At 38.8% G+C, this 15,578-nt stretch overlaps 1 protein-coding gene across 2 annotated transcripts in view; it reads left to right on the top strand.

The window, feature by feature from the left end:
- The first annotated feature begins 730 nt into the window (after positions 1-730).
- Positions 731-15,578, top strand: part of AADAT (aminoadipate aminotransferase) — a 30,178-nt gene continuing 15,330 nt past the window's right edge. Inside the window, exons 1-5 of one of the 2 annotated variants that reach the window (XM_054485942.2) lie at positions 731-869; positions 1,276-1,387; positions 2,444-2,612; positions 3,770-3,902; positions 12,524-12,598. In XM_054485942.2, the coding sequence (XP_054341917.1) occupies positions 1,321-1,387; positions 2,444-2,612; positions 3,770-3,902; positions 12,524-12,598 (444 nt within the window). In that variant the 5' untranslated portion in view covers positions 731-869; positions 1,276-1,320. Of the gene's footprint in view, positions 870-1,275; positions 1,388-1,627; positions 1,750-2,443; positions 2,613-3,769; positions 3,903-12,523; positions 12,599-15,578 lie in introns of those variants that run through there. The other variant, XM_063664293.1, reaches the window with a different exon arrangement.

The following is a 15,578-nucleotide window of genomic DNA, read 5'->3' as shown; positions in this document are numbered from 1 at the left end:
GCTTGTTAACTTCTATAAAAATTCAGGGACAACTACTTTTAGAATGGACAAGCTCAAACAGATAAGGATCTGTGTGCATGGATTAACTGAGAACATGCCTTAAAAGTTGCCAAATAGCTTCTCTAGTCAAAAACATTTGGAGGCTGAGGCCTTCAGATTTGCTTAAATGCATTTGTTACTAACAAAAACAGCCAAAGTTTATAAAGTGTTTTTACAATGTGCAGACCACTGCACTGATTAGTTTAATACAGATTATCTAACTTATTCCTGTCAACAGGCCTGTGAGAAAACCAATACACAGAAAGGTTAATTAACTTGTCCAAAGACACCCAGCTATTAAGCCATCAAGTTGGATTTCAACTACTTGAAATCTCTGAATCCAGAAGCATTTTGCCTCTTGGGTTTCTAACAGGTTTACTAATGATCCTGTGTCCAGAATTGGTGGGTTCTTGGTCTCACTGACTTCAAAAATTTTCGTCAGAACTCCATCGTCACTCCAAAATGCTGAGATCTTCGAGAAAGTGATGTTGAAATTCGTCTGGGTCGCCGAGGTGCTTCCCAGGAGAGTGCCTAGAGTTTCACTAACCAAAGATGGGTATTTAGCATAGCCATGGTCTGAGCCGGCAAAATGCACAGTCCCAGTGACTGAGAGGAGGCCAGCGGAGCGCGCGGGAACGAGGGTGGGGCCGCTCCAGGCTGGGCGCAGCCCGGGAGTCCCCTGCAGTGGACCCAAGCGGCCGCCAGATGGTTCCCGAGGATTAGGATCACGGGCACTTCCGGTCCCCTCGGGCAGCCCTTGGGCTAGCCTCTGGGCCGGCGCCTAGGCCGGCCAACGCGGACGCCGGGTTGCGGTGACTCCCAGCGGCGAGGTCAAGAGTCACTGGCCTGGGGCTGCAAGCGCCTCGCGCCCGGGCTCCCCCGCGCGCCCTGCGCTCTGAGGGCGATGATCCGGGACGGGGAGGCGCGCGCGGCGGGCGGCCATAGGCCACGGCGCGGGGCGGGAGGGGGCGCGGCGAGGCCCGCGGCGGGGCAAAACCGGCCTGGGCCCTGGCGGCCGCCGGATCGCGTGCGGCGTGGACTTTGCCGGGCTCGCCACCAGCCCCAGACCCGTTTAGGACCGGGAGACCGAACGCAGCGTCCAGCCGGGGAGTTTCGGCGGCGTTCTCCGGGCACAGCGCGCGGGAAGCCAGACGCAGCGGGGGGACAGCTCGCGGTGGCGTTGCCAGAGTGAGGAGTTAGCAGGCAGGACTTGACGAGGCTCTTTGGTTTTTCTAGTCCTCAGCCACTGAAGAAGCAGCTTGATGCTTGGCTGTCAGAGACATGAATTACGCACGGTTCATCACGGCAGCGAGCGCAGCCAGAAACCCTTCTCCCATCCGGACCATGAGTGAGAAACGGGGTGACCATTTCTCCTTTGGGGTGGGGCATTCCTCGCACAGCCTCTAAGGAGGGTTCCCTAGCAAGCCACCGCTTTGTTGCATCCATGCGTACCCCTGTGCACGCTCGCGGTGAGCCAGCCTCTGCGTGCAGAAATGAAATAGACACAGCCTTTGTTCTCAAAGAACTCGGGCTGAAACGGAAGGCGGGTATTTCTGCTGGAGCAGAGTAGGAGCAGCAGTAGAGAGAGGCGCAGACTGCTGTGGGGCACGGCCTTGGAAGGGAGGGGGCGTGCTATCAAGAAAGGCTCTTCTGGGAAGCTGAGAAGGGGCATGCACAGCGTGCAGATGGGTGTGCCGTGGAGAGGGCCAGGTAAATGGGAGAGAGAGGGGTGGGCCGTGAAGCTCACAGACAGGTCGGGGCTAAGTGGAGGAGGGCTTTGGATACTGTGGCCCTTTGCTGTCTTTCTGATCCCTCTGCCTTCTCTTCGGTCACCTTCATTCTTTAGTCCCTCCATAAGTGAGGTGCCCAGAAAAAGTTATTCTGTATGTTTATTTTAGACTAGCTTTTGTCTTAGTCCATTCAGGCTGCTATAACAAAATACCACAAACTGGGTAATTTATAAACAATAGAATTATTTCTCACAGTTCTGGAAGCTAGGAAGTCTAAGATCAAAGTGCCAGCAGCTTCTGTGTCTGGTGAGAGCCCTTCCTTATAGACAGAGCCTTCTTGCTGCATCCTCACGTGGTGGAAGGGAGAACCTATGTCCTCATGGCAGAAGGACCAAGGGCATTCCCTCAGCCCTCTTTTATAAGTGCACCAATCCCATTCAGGAGGGTGGATCCCTGCTGACCTAATCACCTCTGGAGACCCCACCTCTTAAAACTATCACATTAGTATTAAGTTCCAAGTATGAATTTGGGGGAGCACCAACATTTAGACCATAGCACACTCTATCACTAGAAATTGTTAAACTTTATACTTTTATTGACTATAATGCATGCTTGACTATCCGCTTATAACAATCTTCAATGAAATTGTTTCTTCTCTTCCATGTGTGTTGTAGCTGACATATTGAGCAGAGGACCAAAATCGATGATCTCCTTGGCTGGTGGCTTACCAAATCCAAACATGTTTCCTTTTAAGACTGCCGTAATCACTGTAGAAAATGGAAAGACCATCCAATTTGGAGAAGAGATGATGAAGAGAGCACTTCAGTATTCTCCGAGTGCTGGGTAAGTATCAATACTTAACATAATTTTATTGGCTCATTTTCATGAGAAATATTCTAAGGCCCATTGATAAAGAATATTAAAGAAATATTCTAAGGTCCATTCATAAATATTCTAAAGCCATTGACCCGTTTAGTCATTCAGTGACCAAATACTCAGTCATTGAATACTAACCAAGTGAGTATTCAATGGTTAGGAAGGTCTGGGGAAAGGTTTTCAAAGGATAATTAAGAGCAGAAAGGATATTGAATGTTTAACACTCCTCAGTGATTGCCTCTCAATCGCAAATGACCGAGAAGGCTTCTAGAAGGAAATACCATTAGAGCTGAGTCCAAAAAAATGAGAAGATATCCAGGTGAAAAAAACATATCAGGAGAAATGAAGAAATGGAAGATCCAGGATCTTCAACTTTAAAAAGTTGAAGTTTGATCTTCACCTTAAAAGTTGCTGCTTCCTGGATCTTCCGTTTCTTCATTCTATAGTCTAAAGCAGTCATGCAAATACATTGAATATAGTCATTCATTTCTGTAGTCTAAACAAGCAGCCATTCAAATACATTACCCTCATGGGTTCAAATGTCTTTAATTTCTTAAAGGCAAGCTGAAACATATATCTTGACTTTCTTAGCTGGTCTTCAAATGATAAAGGATAATTTATAGAGAATCTATGAATTATTAAAACCTGCTTTGTTCTGTGATTGAAAAGTGTATTGAAATATGTTATTCATGTATATATGTATTAGCTATGTAATATGTTAAATATACATAGGCTTATTCAAACATTCCATGGTACAAACAACTTATTGAGTCTGAACTTCTAGGTAGCCATAGAACTCTTCCTAGAGAGAACAAAGAATCGATTATGCAGTGAATACGCTAAAGACTTCAGGTTTGGAATAAGATGTAGATTCAAATCTCAGCTCATTTATTACATAATTGACTTTCTGAAAATTTCTGGCTGAATGACTTACAGGGATTTCCTAATCTCTAAGTCTACTGCCTATCTTTTAAATAGGAATATTAATACTGGCAAAAAGCATTTGAGGGTTTTTTAATTGAGTGTACAAAGTGCTTGATAAAGCTGTCATTTATTACTTCCTGTCTACTACTGTTACTATGATTTTTACTACTATGAATTTAAATATACATTTTTTGCTTTAGAATTCCGGAGCTTTTGTCCTGGCTAAAACAGTTACAAATAAAATTGCATAATCCTCCTACCATCCATTACCCACCCAGTCAAGGACAAATGGACCTATGTGTCACATCTGGCAGCCAACAAGGTCTTTGTAAGGTAAGACTGAAAGGAAAACTCAGCCAAAATGTAGAATTGGAAGCATTCATTTCTATAGTCCTCTCGCACTTAACCAAAGAGAATCATATTTTGTGGATTACTGGTAGTCTTTCTTGTCCTCACCTAGAATTATAAACAGGGAACTAACAGACAAGTCATAGGATGGGGGTGGGAGCCGTTGTGGCTAGGGATGGGCAAGGGTGGGTAGAGGGTATTGACTGTAAGCAAAAGCCAGGTGGAAATGTTGTAGGTTGATCTATCAATATTTCCCCCTAGTTTTCCTCATTGTGAACACAAGGACTTTGAAAAATTATCTGCTCTTAACATCATTCACTAGCCTAATCTTTCTTAAATATTAAATACAGAGCATGTGGTCAATTACCCAGACCTATTAACCATTAAAGCAGGATTCCCACTAAGGGAGTACTCAACTCCTACCGAAAGCTTAGTGAACACTGCTTAATTTCATCTGGCTCAAAAATTCAAGTTACATTTGATTTCCGCCTATAGTTAGGAAATTTCAATACGATTTTTAAATTTTTTAGAGGGCATACTTTCATATTCCTGAGATACAAATATTTATATTCTTTTACATATCTGTCTGTGGAATCTCTACTTGCCACTGCTTGTATCTTGTCCCCCTCTTGGGTGTATTTCTCTAGATCTATTTATATGTCTGTATCTCTGACTTCTTAAATGGATTGGTTCTCTCTCCCTCTCCCCCTGGCATTAGTTTATTCCGTCTTCTTCCCTTCCGTGTTCCAGGAACTCCACAGATGTAAACACCACTGGTTAGTTGCCACAATAAAGAGACCACATCTGTGGTCATCAGTTTGATCTGTTATTTTCTTTCTTTCTTTCTTTTTTTTTTTTTTTTTTTTTGAGACAGGGTCTCACCCTGTCACCCAGACTGGAGTGCGGTGGCGCAATCACGGCTCCCTGCAGTCTCGACCTCCCTGGGCTCCAACAGTTCTTCCACCTTAGCCTCCCAAGTAGCTGGGACTGCAGGTGCACACCAATATGCCTAGCTAATTTTTATATTCTTTTGCCATGTTGGACAGGCTGGTCTTGAGCTCATGGGCTCAAGCAATCTGCCCACCTTGGCCTCTCAAAGTGCTGGTATATTTTCTCCTTTGTTTTCCATGAATAATAAGATTCTCTATATTCATCCTCAAGTCTAAATTAATCTATGACTCCCATTTATCTTTATCTTAAACCAGAGTAGTTTTCTTTTTCATGGAAATGTGAAAACTGTAATCTGGTTTGCTTTAATGAATTTTATTAAATTATTGTTACAGAATAATGGATTACAGTAGTACAAATATTTTTTGAAGTTTTTAAAAATTAAAAAAACTTACCCTTTTTGTATTTAACTAGGAAAAGTAAAAGAATTAGCTAGTGTTTGAGTCTTTGTTTGAAGAGAAACATTTGTGATTGTATAGAATGATATGAGTATTTTTCAATGAAATAAATTCTTTCCTCAAGAAAGGATACTATGGACTTTTTCTTCCAGAAAGTTGCTCAAGACAGTTTCTTCTTTATCCATCACAACACCAGTTACACAAAGAAGGAAGATAGCATAGATGGCTAAATACATCAATAACTTACAGACGTGCTTATTATAGGGGCACTAATATGTATCTGGTTTAATATTTCTTCCACTTTGTTCTCCAGGAGTCGTGTTATTTTAGGCTCCTGTGTTTCTCTCTCATCTTTTAAACAATGCTCCCAGATGATAAACAGCCTTCCCTTCTAATTTAGGATATTTGAAATTTGTATGTCCCCTAACTGATATGAAAAATATATTTACAGTTGACCCTTGAACAACGCAGGGGTTTAAGGGCAATGACTCCATGCAGTTGAAAATCTGCATATAACTTTTGACTCCTCCAAAACATAACTACTAATAGCCTACTCTTGACCAGAAGCCTTACTGACAAAATAGTCAATTAACACATATTTTATATTTTATACGTATTGTACACTATATTTTTACAATAAAGTAAACTAGAGAAAATAAAATGGTATTAGAAAATCATGAGCAAGAGAAAATATGTTAACATTAAGTGGAAGTTGATCATCATATAGGTCTTCATCCTCATCTTCATGTTGATTAGGCTGAGGAGAAGGAGGAAGAGGAGGGGTTGGTCTTGCTGTCTCAGGGGAGGCAGAGGCAGAAGAAACTGTGCATATAAGTGAACCTGTGCAGTTCAAATCCATGTTGTTCAAGGATCAACGCTAGTTAGGTTTTCATTTGATCTGTTGATATGTACATGCTGCCACCCAAGTGATTCCTTTGGTCCTAGGATGTCTTGTAAAGCTTAAGTCAATTAGAAACTTTTCGGAGGAGGATACTGTTTGTCATAAGATGCCAAAAGCTCATAAGGAAAAGGTAAATTCGACATCATAGGCCAATTGGGGAACAAAAGTCAAATCTTCTATCTCAATTGATAACGGCCCTACTGTTTGTGGTGAGATGTGGGTTGTTAAAATGATAGGAAAAAGGACTCAAACTGGGGATTGTGAAACATCACAAGTTAAGAAGCGATTATTCTGTGACTTACGTATGATTTAGTCATAATAGACCCCTTTGATTTAGGCTGGAAATATCTATTGCCTGGCTCTAGTGATTGTAGTAGAAATCATATTATCCACATAATTTACAAAGATTGTCAAACCTTTTATTATTTGACCTAGAAATATTCTTTAACAATGTTGATCTCCCCATCCATTTTATTTTAAAAAATTAATTTTTAATATTTTCTGTTGCCATAAAATACACATATAAAATTTGCTATCCTAGTCATTTTTAAGTATACAGTTCAGTGTTAATAAGTACATTTATATTCTTTATTTTTCCTTCACCCTATCTCCCTCCTGTCCTTTCCAGCCTCTGGTAACCACCAATCTACTCTCTATCCTTATGAGATCCACTTTTTTAGCTCCCACAGATGAGGGAGAACATGGAATATTTGTGTTTCTGTACTTGTCTTATTTCACTTAACATAATGACCTCCAGTTCTATACATGTTGCTGCAAATGCCAGGATTTTATTCCTTTTTTATGGTTGAATAATATTCCATTGTGTGTATACCACATTTTCCTTATCCATTCATCCACTGATGGACACTTAGGTTGGTTCCATATTTTGGCTATTGTTAAGTGCCATAATAAACATGGAGGTGCAGATACTGCTTTGATATATTGATGTTTTTGTTTTGGATATATACTCAGCAGTGGAATTGCAGGATTATATGGTAGTTCTATTTTCAGTTTTTTGAGGAACCTCTGTACTGTTTTCCATAGTGGCTGTACCAATTTACATTCCCATCAAAGTGTATAAGCGTTCCCCTTTCTCTACCTTCATCAGCATCTGTTATCACTTGTCTTTTTGAAACTAGCCATTTTAACTATGGTGAGGTAATATCTCATTGTGGTTTTGATTTGCATTTCTGATTGCATTATTAATATTGAACTTTTTTATGCCTTTTGGCCATTTTTATGTCTTCTTTTAGAAATGTCTGTTAAGATCTTTTGCCCATTTTTTGATGGTATTATTTGGGGGTTTTGCTATTGAGTTGTTAATCCCTTGTCAGATGGGTGGTTCGCAAATATTTTCTCCTCTCCTGTAGGTTGTTCTAGTTCCTTGAAGTGCATTATTAGGTTGTTAATTTGAAGTCCTTCTACTTTCTTGAAACAGGCATTTATTGCTGTAAACTTTCCTCTTAGTATTGTTTTTGCTGTCTTCCACAAATTTTAGTATATTGCGTTTCCATTTTCATTTATCTCAGTAAAACTTTTAATTTCCTTCTGAATTTTTCATTGACCCGTTCAGGAGCATGTTGTTTAATTTTCATGTGTTTGCATATTTTATAAAGTTCCTCTTGTTATTGATTTCTAGTTTTATTATTGTGGTCAGAAAAGATATTTGATAGGATTTGTTTTTTTTTATTTGTTCAGACTTGTTTTATAGCCTAAGGTATGGTCTGTTCTGCAGACTCTTCATTGTGCTGATGAAAAGAAAGTATATGCTGCAGCAGTTGGTTGAATATTTTTGTAAATGTCTACTAGGTCTATTAGATCTAGTATGTAGTTTTACCTCACTGTTTCTTCATGTTGATTTTCTGTCTGGATAATCTGTTCATTACTGAGAGTGAAATGTTAAAGTCTCCTACTATTATTGTATTGCATTCTATCTCTCCCTTTAAATTTATTAATATTTGTATACTTGGGAGGTATGGTGTTGGGTGCATATATATTTATAATTGTTACATTATCTTGCTGACTTGACCCCTTTATCATTATATAGTGACCTTCTTTGTTTCTTTTTACAATCTTAGGTTTGTAGTCTATTTTATCTAAGTGTAGCTACACCTGCTCTTTTTAGGTTTCCAATTCCATGGAATATGTTTTTCCACCTCCTCATTTTCAGACTGTGTGTCTTTATAGGTGAGGTGGGTTTCTTGTAGGCTGCATATGATTGGGTCTTGTTTCTTTATCCACTTAGCCACTCCGTGCCTTTTAATTGGAGAATGGAGACCATTTACATTCAGTGTTATTATTGATAAGTTAGGACTTACTATTGGCATTTTGTTGCTTGTGTTCTGGTTGTTTTGAGACTCCTCTCCTTCCTTTCTTACTGTCTTCCTTTGTGGTTAAGTGATTTTCTCTGGTAGTATTTTGTAATTTGTTGCTCTTTATTTTTAGTGAATCAATTATAAGTTTTTGTACTGTGGTTACCATGAGGCTTACAACAAAAAAAACTTATAACAAGTTATTTTAAAGAGGTAACAACTTATCTTGGATCAACTTATCTTATCTTGGAGAAGCAAACAAATGCAAAAAACACAAAAAAAATCCTCTATTCTTTAACTCCATTCCCCCCACATTTTGGCTTTGAGATGTCTCAATTTACATATTACCTATCTTAACAGATTGCTGTAGCTATTATTGTTTTTGATCAATTTGTTGTTTAGGCTTCATATGAGAATTATGAGTGGATTGCACACCATAATTACAATCATAGAGTATTCTGGGTTTGCCCACGTACTTAATTTTACCAGTGGGTTTTTTACCTTGTAAAGTTTTCTTTTGCACATTAGTATTTTTTTCTTTCAGGTTGGAGAACTCCCTTTAGCATTTCTCGTAAGATGGATCTGGTGGTGGTAAATTCTCTCAGCTTTAGTTTGTCTGGGAAAGACTTTATCTCTCCATCATATTTGAAGGATAATTTTGCTGGATACAATATTCTTGGATGATCACTTCTCGGCCTTTTGGCTAAGATCAAGTGTACAATATTCTTGGATGGGCTGGAAATGGTAGCTCACACCTGTAATCCCAGCACTTTGGGAGGCTGAGATGGGAAGATTGCATGAGACCAGGAGTTCGAGACCAGCCTGGTTAACATAGCGAGGCCCCATCTCAGTCAATCAATCAATAAAAATATATATATATTCTTAGATAGCAGCTTTTTTCTTTGGGTGCTTTGAAAATGTCATTTCTCTTCTTCCTGGCCTGTACGATTCCATTGAGATGTCTGTTGCCAGACAAATTAGAGCTTGTGTATATATTATTTGCTTCTTTTGTCTTGTGGCTTTTCATATCTTCTCTTTGTCCTTAGCCTTCGAGAGTTTAATTCTTACATGCCTTGAGGTAGTTTTATTTGGATTGAATCTGTTTGATGTTCTCAGACCTTCTTCTGTGGCCTGCATATTTATCTGTCTCAAGTTTAGAAACTTTTCTGTTATTATTTCTTTAAATAAGCTTTGTACTCCTTGCTTTTGCTCACCTTCCTCTTGCATACCAATGATTCTTAGATTTAGTCTTTTGGGGTAATTTTCTGTATTTCGTAGGCACTCTTTGTTCTTTTTTCTTTTTTCCCCGACTGTATTTTCACATAGCCAATCTTCAAGCTTACCTGTTTTTCCTTCTGCTGGGTCCATTTTGATGATGAGAGCCTCTAATGAGTTCCTCATTTCAACAATTCTGAGTTCAGTATTTCTCAGTTCCAAAATTTCTGGGACTTTTTATTATTTTTATTATTTCAATCTTTTTGTTAAATGTCTCTGATAAATTTCTGAATTGCTGTTCTGAGTTATCTTGAAGATCGCTGAGTTTTCTTAAAACTGCTATTTTGAATTTTTGGTCAAAAAGCTGACAAATTGCCATCTTGTTAGGATCAGTCACTGGATTTTTGCTTTGTCATTTTGGGGAAGTCATGGTTTCCTGTTTGCTATTGTTTCTTGTAGGTATACATCAGTTTTTTGCATTAAAGGATTAGTTATTTATTCTAGTTAATTTTTGTTTGTTTGTTTTGTCTGGCTTGCTTTGCTTTCTATTGGATATATTTGCTTAGTAAGTCTGTATTGCTGGGTTACTGCTTCCTTGTTGGCATCTTCCTAGGTTGCACCTTAAGCCCAGATTTAGTAAATAATTCGAGAACAGCCTGTCCCAAATCAGGGAGGTCCCAAAGGATTTATTCCATTGGCATGAGATGGCTAGCAAAAGAATTATACCCAGGAACCTCTGGAACATTCCTCCTGCAGTGTGGTGCTGCTGAACAGTCACTCTGCTTTGGCATGCCTTTCGCTGAGTTACAGTGCAGAGTTTCCAGGGCTTGGGATGGTAGTCCTGCCTCCTCATTTTGTCTCTGCCTGGCCTCAGGGATGTTTTTCCCTCCAGGCAGTCATGATGCTTCCCAAGGGTTAAGGCAAGGACAGGTCTCCAGCCAGAGAATCAAAGATGGTGCGGAAAACTCTTGGCCACCTCAATCTCACTTTTTCCAGTGTAGAAGCCGTGAATTAGGGGGAGTTTTTCCACGTGCTTGGTGCCAAGCAGAATTGGGAGGAGGGGTATCATAGATGCAGAAGTATGCCTTTCTTACCATCTGCTCAGAGTTTTTTCACTTCTCTGTAGTCCTAGGAACTGACTCATCCTCATATTTGAGTTCTGGGTTGTTTCTGGTGTAAATTTTAGCACAGTATATTTGTTAGTGGTTTTGTGGGAGGGAATGAAGTCAACTTGCTTCTCCACCACCATTTTGGAACTGGAAGTCTCCCCCACCCTTTTGAAAACACTGTCCTCCTCCAGCTCTCTCGGTAGCATGTTGTGTGGTTCTCCTCCAGCCCACTTTCCCTGCCTTCCTTGCAGTGTCCTCCTCTACCCAGCCATTATTTATTAGAGTTCCCTGTAGCTCAGTCCTTGAACATCTCTCCTTAGCCTATATACTTTTCCTGGGTATCTCCATTTACAGTCACATGATCAACCATATGCCAGTAATTTCCAAGCTCCTTCCAAATCCGTTTGTCCATCTATCCATCTGACATCATCACAGGATGTTTCAAAGGCATCTCACACTAAAACAAATCATCCTCTCACTCAGATATGGATGGCTTTTTGGTTATGTGTTGCAGTGAATGGCACCACCCCCACCATCTATCTAGTTCCATAACCAAATATCTAGGCATCATTCTTAACACCTCCTCTTCCTCATTTCCCTATTGTCCATAATCATGTTCCATAACCAAATATCTGGGCATCATTCTTGACACCTCCTCTTCCTCATTTCCCTATTGTCCATAATCGTGTTCCATTACTTTTCATTTCCTAATACCTCTCAGTTCTTCTCTACAATTCCCCTGTCACCACTCTACTTTAAGATGACCCTTACCTGTTCCAGGCCTGTGGCAGTAACTTCCCAAACAATCCTAAAAACTTTCCACATGTATTCTCACCCTTCTTTCATTCTTTCATACTGCAGCCAGATTGATCTTTTCAAGACGAGTATCTGATCATGTGACTCCTCCCCCACTCTCTTCCTAAAATCCTTACTTGCCTCCCTTGGCTCAAATGCCTACATGGTTGGTCTCTGCCCACTTCTGTCTGATGTCACACCACTCTTTTCTCTACATTGTGCCTCAAGACACATAATTATTTTGGTTTTTCAAATGTAACTGTTGTTACCCCATACACCAACTCATCGTTTCCTCCAGAATGCCTTCCCTGAATTCACTCAATGCCTAGGTCTTCCTACAATGAGCTCTTATGTCATTGTGCATCTGTACTTAATATCACTCACCACCATTTTTAATTGCACATTTATTGGGTAGTTATTTAATTGGTGTCTAGCTTTCCCAGTGGACCAGTAGCTCCATGAGAGTAAGAACCATGCCATTTTGCTATTTTATCTCTGACACTTTACACAGGCCTGGCTTATAGTAAACATTTAATAGATTTTCAAAGAAGCAATAAAAGGAATAAATGAATGTTAGCCGCCAAACCTCTGTTCACCTTACTCTGGAACAGGAGTTGGCAAACTGGTTTGAGAGCCAAATCCAGCCCTTCATCAAATTTTGTAAATAAAGTTTTATTGGAACTCAGTCACACCCATTCATTTATATATTGTCTGTGGCTGCGTTTTCACTATAGAGGCAGAGTAGTTGCAGAGTAGTTGGAACAGAGATACTATGACCCGCAAAATGTTTACTGTTTGGCCTTTTATAAACAATTTGCTAATTCTTACTCTAGAATCATGTGAGCTCAAACTAAAAAATGGGCTTCTGAGCATGGAAACAGTACTAACCTATGCTGACTAACGAGCTAACCTATGCTTCTTTTGTTAGGTGTTTGAAATGATCATTAACCCTGGAGATAATGTCCTCCTAGATGAACCTGCTTATTCAGGAACTCTTCAAAGTGTGAGTATACATTTTTACTAAAGGCAGTTCTCTTGTAGTAAATAAGAAGAAAACTTATAATAAAGGTTTTATAATAGCTTTATTATAATAAAGTTAATATCTTATTAACTTTAGAATAATCTGTCCACAGAAAAATGAAATAGCATCTTTTATCCATAAGCAGGATAATCTTAAATGATATATACAAAGTATGTTAAATGTATCCTCTTCTTTATACATTTCTTTTTTAAAATCCAAGTGTATAGGCATTAAAATTAGATTATGCAAAATCATGTCTAGTTCTCTTAATATTTCACTTGAAATGTAACTTAAATTACAAAGATTTATTTTTTATTACTATCTTATTACCATATGCATAAGTACAACCATGTTATATGTCAGTTTAGTATACTAATATGGTATAATGAGGACTTTCCATTCCAAAGTTAGATCCGTGGAACTGTGATTTACAGAATGAGGAAGCTGATGATCCGACTCTGCTCTGCACTGGTCAGAGCACATTGCTGAGAATTAGGTTTGTTTGGGGCAGTCTACTTTAAGACAGAAATGTCCACAACTGGAGCATACTCAGAGAAAGATAGTCAGAGTAAATAGGGAATTGGAAGCCACACCATATGATGAATGGTTGTAGGAACTGGAGCTATTTTCCCCAGAAAGAAAAGACTCAACAGAGGCATGAAAACTGTCCTCAAATACATAGAAGTTAACCATGTGACAAAAGAATTAGATTTATTTGTACATGACCTTAGGTTAATAGAACTGGAACCACAGGGAAACAATTTCAGCTCTGTTTAAGAACTTGCTAACCATTGGCCTTACCGGACTTCATAACGGGTTACAACATTGCCCATCACTGTAGGTGCTCAGTCACTCTTGACTGCCACCTAACACAAATATGGCAAAAGTAATTCTAGCTTAGAGTAGGGGAATTGAATGCGATGACTTTTATGCTCTATTGATTCCAACTTCATGGATCCTCTTATTTTTTTCAAATTTTATATTATTTTTATGAAAATCAACGTATAAAGCAATATATAAAACAATTCCATTTGTAATAGCATCCAAAAGAATAAAATACCTAGGAATAAATCTAACAAAGAAAGTGGAAGACTTGTACATTAAAAACTGAATAATTTTGCTGAAAGAAGTTAAGCAAAACTCAAATAAATGGAAAGACTTCCACAGTTCATAGATTGGAAGACTTAATATTGTTAAGATATTAATACTACCCTAAGCAATTTACAGATTCAATACAATCCCTATCGATATGCCAACAGCCTTTTTTGCATAAATGGAAAAGCCAATCCTCAAACTGATGTGAGTTTAAAGGACCTAAATAGCCAAAATAACCTTGAAAAAGAACAAATTTGGAAGACCCCCACTTCCCAATTTCAAAACTGCAAAGCTACAGTAATCAAACAATGTGGTACTGGCATAAAGACAATCATATAGACCAATAGAATAGAACTGAGCATCCAGAAATAAACCCACAAATCCAACTGATTTCAGTAAGGGTGCCAAGATCATTCAGTGGGGGAAAGGATAGTCTCTTCAACTGTGGTGCTGGGACAACTGGATTTCCACATGCATATAAAAGAACTTGGACCCTTACTTCACACCATATGAAAATTTAACTCAAAATGGATCAAAGACCTAAATATAAGGGCTAAAACTACAAACACTTAGGACATAAGGGCAAATTTTTATGACCTTAGATTTGGTGGATTTTTTAGATATGACCAAAAATATGAGCAACAACAACCACAAAAATAGATAAATTGGACTTGAAGATTTAAACGTGGTTGTGTATCAAAGGACATTATGAAAACAGTGAAAAAAGAGTCTATACAGTGGGAGAAAATATTTATCATAATATATCAGATAAACCTTTAATAACCAGAACATATAAAGAACTCCTACAACTCAACAACAGAAAGATAAACAACCCAATTTAAAAATGGACAAAGGACTTAAATAGACATTAGTCTGAAGAACATGTGCAAAAGGCCAATAAGCACATAAAAGATGCTCAACATCATTAGTGATTAGAGAAATGCAAAGCAACATAAATCAACATATGAAAGTTGCAAGTTCCATGATCGTGTAGTGGTTAGTACTCTACAGTGTGTGACAGCTGTACCTGCAGTCTGATTATTTGGCAAGACTCAGGCTTGGGGAAAAAAAAATTTTTTAATAGAGAAAAGCAAATCAAAACTACTGTGAGATACTCCCTCACACATACCAGGATGGCTATTATTAAAAAAAATATAGTGAATATGTGAAGAAACTGGGTTCATTCATTGCTGGTGGAAGGAAATGTAAAATAGTATGGCCACTGTGGGAAAGTTTGTCAGTTCCTCAGAAAATTAAAATAGAATTACCATGTGACCCACAATTCCACTCATGGGTATATACCCAGAAAGAATCGAAAACTGGGACTCAGACAGATACTTGTATACAAATGTTCATTGCAATATTATTTACAATAGCCAAAAGGTAGAAGCAACTCAAGTGTCCATCAGTGGATGAATGGATAAATAAAATGTGGTATATACATACAATGGAATATTATTCAGCCATAAGAAGGAACACAGATCTGATACATATTACAGTATGGATGAACCTTGAAAGCATTTTAACTTTAAGAAGCCAGACACAAAAGGACAAATATTGTATTATTCCAATTATATGAAACATCTAGAATAGACAAATTAATAGAGATAGAAAGTAGATAAGTGGTTACCAGGGGCTGGGGAGAGTAGAGAATGGAGAGTTATTAATAGGTACAGAGTCTCTATTTGGGGTGAGGAAAAAGTTTTGGAAATAGACAGAGGTGATGGATGCACACAGTGTGAATGTAATTAATGCCACTGAATTGTACTCCTAAAAATAGTTAAAATGGACTAGACTAGGTAGCTCACGCCTGTAATCCCAGCACTTTGGAAAGCTGAGGCTGAAGGATTACTTGAGGTCAGGAGTT

Source organism: Pongo pygmaeus, chromosome 3 (genome assembly GCF_028885625.2).
Source record: "Pongo pygmaeus isolate AG05252 chromosome 3, NHGRI_mPonPyg2-v2.0_pri, whole genome shotgun sequence".
Taxonomy (NCBI): Eukaryota; Metazoa; Chordata; class Mammalia; order Primates; family Hominidae; genus Pongo; species Pongo pygmaeus.
The sequence above is the reverse complement of the archived record's forward strand: the minus strand, read 5'-3'. Positions and strand labels throughout refer to the sequence as shown.